This window comes from Neltuma alba, unplaced genomic scaffold (genome assembly GCF_004799145.2).
Source record: "Neltuma alba isolate B1F8T4 unplaced genomic scaffold, ASM479914v2 tig00011781_pilon, whole genome shotgun sequence".
In the NCBI taxonomy this organism is placed as follows: domain Eukaryota; kingdom Viridiplantae; phylum Streptophyta; class Magnoliopsida; order Fabales; family Fabaceae; genus Neltuma; species Neltuma alba.
The window spans coordinates 319,579-326,383 of NW_021636404.1; the positions used below are offsets into that span (position 1 = coordinate 319,579).

Consider the following 6,805-nt stretch of genomic DNA (forward strand, 5'->3'; position numbering starts at 1 on the left):
ATGAAGTAATAAGATGTGAAGTACGTACTTACATAGATCTTAATAAAACAGAACCTAATATTGGAAATAATTTAGGCCCTGGATTAGTCAACAACTTTTGGAAGGACTTCCAGCATTCTTTAAAATTGCTCTTAATCTTAGTTATAAAGTACCATAGGCCCATCTGATGTATTAGGCCCACGTGACTCCTTTGGTTTGGTTTGGGCCCATTTCATCGTCTAATTTGTTCCCGTTGAAAATAAATAATTCATCCGCACATATATAGCCAAGTCTTGTCAGTTAATTAATCTAAATAATTTGGGATAACTACATCAATATATATATTTATGTTCTGAATATAAGTAATTGCATTGTTACCCGATTAAGCTTCAAGAGGAAAATTTTTATTCAACAGAAAATAATACATATATAGCAAGATATGAATAAATTACATACACAGTTCATGGCCACCTCACCACCTTCTTCTTGAAAAGGCCTGGACCATAAGTAGACCAAAATACTTCAACAAGAAGACGGAATTGCAATAATACAAAGAGGGTTATTGGAATACTAGCAAGTATAGGAATAGGAAGAATAACCCATAAACGTGATGAGTGATATTGCAACATGATCATTATGGCTGCTGAAAAGGCAATCATCATAGTTGCAATAGATAGAAAAAGTGTAGAAAGACCTATTATCAATTTTCTGGGTAGTGAGCAAAGGAAGTCTTCATATGTATAGCGCGACGTGAGGATCCCTAAAAATGTGAGCACGGAAGTGGTGGAAGAAAACAAGGAAAGTGCATCTGAAATTAAAAAGACTTTAAATAACTTCTCCTTCATAAACATTGGGTACCCTGAATTCTGATTGTTTCCCCCGGGAACCGTTATAGCTGCAGCAAACATGATGGTAACAATTAGAGCCCCAACAACTGAGCAAGAAGATGCTGTTTCTTTCATCCATTTTTCTCCATCAGCCCTCAGCTCTTTGTGGTTTCTTCTGAAATACTCTAGAGGCCTAAACCCGTCCTTGTTTAGAAGTAGCCTATCTTCACGATCCGCCACACTCTTGACGGCCTATTTTTATAGAAAATAAATACATAATAAGTAATTAATAAAAGACACAATATCAAAGGAAAGAGCATTAAATTTCACTTCTAACTAACCTTGAACCATTGCATCTCTCTTTGCATCTGCAATGCAGCACCAGAGATGCAGTCAAGGTAGGAAGAAGGAGCCAATAGGGCTGCCACATGCAGCAAGGTATTTGAGGTCTCGTCATCAACTATTGACGCCACCACATTCTTAAAGCGAAAACCACGGAGGAGGTTGAAAATCTCAGCACTACGATATTTAACAGCATGGAAGAAAATGGAAATGTCTGACCCACCATAACTAACTAGTGTTATTAATTCTGTGTCTGCCTTCGTTACCCGCAACAAAAACTCAACATTCTCTTTTTCAGATACAGATATCAGTGCCTTTTCAAACATTTTCTTCTTTTCTTCATTCAAATGTCTCAGATTCTCACAAACTAAGTTCAGAACTTTAGCATGCTGCACCTTCATCTCATATATTTTCTTCATTCCTGCACCATTCGTAAATCAAATCAAATTAAAATATTAAAGGCATCCGATTTAAGTTCTGGGCTTTTTGGTACACTTACGTACTTAACAAATTGTAGGTGCTGGAGATGGGCCAATGGAATAGACCTAGGCCTGTCAACATGGATTTTGGTATGTATAATGAATAAATTGAAAAACGTAACTTCACGTTGTATAATCTATGTTCTATAATAATAATTATATAATATTAATTAATTTCATCTTCTAAAGTGAGAGAGAATTTTGTACCTTGACCAGCTTGGTTGCTCTCGCCTTCTTGCTGAATATCTACGCAGAAATGTCCAGTGGTTGTGGTTGATGGTATTTTGATATCTTCCACCCATATGCGATCAAAGAAATGGAACACATAAGCTTCTTTGAATAATATTGCAATAAATAACAAGAAAGTACAAGTAAATTACATAAATAGTATCAATTAATTGCCGCCACCTCCTAATAAATTGAGGGATTGTTTTGTATGAAACATAAAGTCAGAAATAATAGTTGCAAAAAAATAATAATAAAGTCAGAGATAATATTTTCCAACAAATTGAGGGTTAATTGCATAAATTGTATTTTTGGAATTTTGCCAACATTATTTTTGGAAAACACTTCATAAACGTTTCACCAAATTTTCAAAGAGCCATAGTAGATAATTAAAATAACTTCATCTTCACCATCTTTATCCTCATCATCATAATTCACCATTTTGGCCAGTATATAATAAAAATGAGCAAACAACACAAAGAAAATTGTAGGGAAAAACAGAGAGTATGAGAAAGTAATAATGTGCACTAACAGTGATACGACCATCGCTTCCAGAACGGAAGTTGATTTATGTACAGAGAATTAGAAAGATAGCGTGCAATATGCTGAATTGTTGGTTCCTTGTCTTCGTCAATAGCAAAAAGCAGCTCGTTGCATCGCTGGAGCAAATCCAAGGCAATATCTATTTATGCACCAACATCATATAGTGTGAGAAACGGAAAAAGGCCACATGTCTAAACTGACAGGGGAAAATGGAAAGGGTAAAATGACATTTTTGTTCTGAAAGTTTTCGTTGACCAATTTGTACTGAGGTGGATCTATCATATTAAATATTATGTCATATAACATGCCACATCATCACAATCCTTACTGAAAAAAATAAAGTAAAAGAAACCTTTCCCCTGCATCATTATCATCAGTCCCATAAAAAAATTTTAAACCCAGATCAACAGTTAACCAATATGAGAAGAAAAACGAATCTAGAAAAATGCAAATCTCTACCCTTTCATCATCATCATCCGCAACCATGGAGAATTTTAGTTTAGATCATTCCATGGCTTCTTCATCTTCTTTCTAGATATTCGCGCCCCTGATCTTAGTTATTCTCACTATCCTCCTTGACAACCTACAGCAACCTTCGCATCGTTGCTCTTAATTGCTTCAGGAGACTCAAGTCTCAACTAATTGGAGTATTTCGAAATGCCATTCATACGGGAGACTCAAGGATGTCACAGAGAAAATTTAAGATCATCAAAGAGACTCTGGCATAGCATCAGTGTCGGCCACAATTTCACACAGCAATGGCAATTTGGATTGATTATGATATTTATGGGTATCTTCAGCTCTTCACAGTAGCTCTCCAAGTACACAAGCCTCACTATTACCAGCTTCATTAATTAAAATCAACAAAAAAATCACAATAGATTTTGAAATCCAAATTCAAAACCAAACAGCAAACATGAATATAAACCCAGAAATATTAAAAAAAAAATAAAAGCAAGAACAAAACAAGAGCTTGAACAGTAAGGAATGAAGGTAAGCCCCGAAATATTCAGATCTACATTTGTTTTTGGTTTCCTCCCAAAGAACATGTGGTGGAGGAGGAAGAAGAAAGGGACATGTTTGGTATTTCATTTTTATTACATGGCGTATTATCATATATGGCAGATCCAGCTCAACACAAATTGGTCAACTAACAGTTGACCGTTCAACTCCGTTGAAATATGACGACATTGCTACGAGTTTGCCGCTTCTGAAGCCACATTGCTTCAAAAAAAATTTATGCATACCCTAACCCAAATGAAAATGAAATGCATATATTATTGCGCTGTGTATAAAATTATTTATCTAAGAATAGTTATGCTACCTAATTCTCCGCTTCTCAAACAGGCGTGAAGGAACTCAGGCCCCACAGTGCCGTTTCCTGGTTGGAAGACTTCCAAAGGAGTGACACGATAAAGATAACGTCCCATTTCCTTGTGGCCAGAATAAAAAGCCGAGGTAACAGGAATCTCCCAATCGTCTTTAGTTGGAATTTTAAGTGCCTTTTTATTTTTGATGATCAAGCATGCTGCAACCGGGATGAGTTCACTCTGTGAAACAACTGTTGCAAGTGGAGTGTTGCCATAGTAAGCATCTTGTATCTCCAGATATTCTTCAGGAACTAATCTCAGCAGCTCCTCTACTATGCCCAGATGCCCAAATTTTGCAGCCACATGAAGAGGTGTTTCGCCCACTGACTTCGCAAAACCTACGTCCAATACCTGAGGATAGCGATCAAGGGATGCTTTTGCAGCCGACCAGTTGTTTTCAGCTATGGCCGTGCGCATATTACTCATCTCTAATCCTTCTGCCTCCGTTAACTCTGTAATCACCGCTGAATTATATTTTGAGTAGGAGGGCAATGAGAGAATTGTTAGTAGCCTTACAAACAAAGAAGGACCATATATTTTGAGTAAATTAATTTTGTGGAGATGACTCTTGTGAGAGAGCTGGTGCCCTAATTACCAAAGTATTTTTCCACATATACAGCTAATGAAATACTACCTCCGATCCTAATTATAAGACCCAGTTGACTTATTTGAGGAGATTAAGGAAGTAAGTTAAGTTAGTTATTTGTAATAAATAAGTTTTGTCATTTCTAAAATATCCTTGCTAATTAAGTGTATTGACTAGAACTATCATTATTAGAAGGACTATCTTGGAAAAAATGTATAAATATGAGAGACAAAATGGATTGGGGTCTTATAATTAGGACCAAACAAAAAGTCAAACGGGGTCTTATCTATAAGACCGGAGGTATTATATAAGGCACTGACCTGGAGGAGAGGCCGTTGCAGAGGCCGGTGCAGAGGCCGGCGCATTATTATTGTAGGTATCATAGAGAATGTCCCATGCATCTTTGGCTTCAGAGACCCCTTTCATATGGGAGTGATTGGGACGGCCACAAGAGATAAGGATGACGTGCAATGCTGCAGCATTGTTTCTTCTCCATTTAGCAAAATCTTCCACATGATTTTCGTCTGGTCTAGCGCTACTATTTGTCACTTCCCAGAGATCTTGAGATATCAGATAGTTCTTAACCCATTCGAACCAATCTTCACTGCTGTCTTCCGTGAGTGGCTCTGCAACTATGTCGTTAGAATTGCGCCTCCCTTCCATAGCTCAATTAACTAAAGCTGTTATGTTGCAGACGACGAAAATTTGAGCCTCCTAATCAACACAAAATAATACTAATAATAAATAATAAATAAAATGGATTGTTTTTTGAAATATTTTCACATGATATGATTATGGCGGAATAATGCAGGTTGTAAAGTAAGCGCTAATTGTTGACTAACAAAGAAAATGGAAGCATTAATCTTGCCTTTAATTTCCAAACGGACTTTCAAAATTCAAGTTTGATATCTTTGGACATGACAATCAGAATCTAATAATATGGGTTTATTGGGATTAGATGAAAAAAAATAACTTATTTTTAATTTAATTTTTTAAAAAAATTATATTGGATAGAAATTAAATTAAGTTATATAAATTATGTATAGATAAGATTTTATAAAAATTAGTTTGTAAAAATTAGATTAAATAAAAAATTATCTAAATTATGATTAAATAAAAATGAGTTTAGTTTCTTCAATTATCAAAATAAATATAAATTTTATTAAACAATAAAAAATGATAAAAGAATAAATTTAAATAATACAATAAATTTGAATTATTTCAATATGAAAAAGCGAAATTTAAACACCGAAATATATTTTAAAATCTTAGTTTATACTGGCTCCAATCTTTAATATAAGATTTTATTCAATTTTTATTTTGTTCTTAGATATAAGATCTGAATTTATTTTGTCTTTCATATTTATGTATTTTTTTCTAAAACAATCTTTCTAATAATAATAGTTTTTCTAATTATAATAATTCTAATCCTTCTAAAAATAGTAATTCTAACCAACACATTTGATTAGTAAGAATATTTTAAGAAAGATAACACATATTTATTACAAATAACTAATTTAATTTTTTAATCTCTTCATATTAGTGAATTAACTTTTATAATTAGGATTGTTTTCAACAGGAGAGAGATGTTAAGAATCTCGGGATGGAATCAAGGAAGTACAAAATGCACAATCAATTTTGGCAATCGAATGAGAGAACCCCGAAACCTTACCGGTGAGGGTCGTGGAGGGGAATCGACCAATAATGCTAGATGCTTAGATACGCAGACGCGAAATCGAACACGCAACAATGCGACTGGTCAGAAGGCTTAGATTGATGGGTAAGTGGAGGACCCCAAACCAGTGGGTTGGGAACAGCAAAAGGGAACTAACAAACCATCGGCTTCTCCGTCACTGTGCGCATCACTGGACTGACTGCTACTACACTACAAACGGTGCATTTAGGGTCCCGGCACTGGACGGCGCTCACGGTGAAGACGCGACGGATGTGATAGTGAAGATCCGACGGACGTCACAGTGGAGAGGCTGCAAGGTTCTGCTTGCGAGCGGAGGAGAGGAGAATGAGCGTGGGAGACTTTCGAAACTGAGAACGAGAGCTGACGAGGGAAAGAGAGAGAAAACTTATTCTTCTGACACAACCATGACTTCTTAAATCAGGATATCAAACTCATGAGGTTTGAATCGTTTACAATTAATTTAAACGGTTAATATTTAAAATTTTTACTTAATTATTTTTAAATAAAAATTATTTTTAAAAATAATAATTAAAAAATTATTTTATTTTAAATTTTTATATATATTAAAATAATTATTTTAGTGTATTGAATTTATGTCCGTTCAATCAAGCTTTTGACGTTTAAAATTAAATACTTACAATCGTTTTTATCCCCCATAAAAGAAATCTTTCGGTGTTTTAAGAAGGTTCAAAATTTCCGCATTTTTTAAAGATGCTTGGATCATAAGTAGAAGACAAATTATAGATGCTGGCCGGAGA

At 34.9% G+C, this 6,805-nt stretch overlaps 1 protein-coding gene across 1 annotated transcript; it reads right to left on the bottom strand.

Moving 5' to 3' along the window:
• Nucleotides 1–440: 440 nt before the first annotated feature.
• On the bottom strand, nt 441–5,014 carry LOC114717908 (uncharacterized). Its single transcript, XM_028903133.1, has 6 exons — nt 4,672–5,014; nt 3,741–4,229; nt 2,385–2,534; nt 1,835–1,957; nt 1,148–1,569; nt 441–1,058 (listed from the first exon to the last, which is right to left on the bottom strand). Exons 1-6 carry the CDS (start codon nt 5,012–5,014, stop codon nt 441–443), a joined length of 2,145 nt encoding a protein of 714 aa, XP_028758966.1.
• Between the last annotated feature and the right edge of the window lie 1,791 nt (nt 5,015–6,805).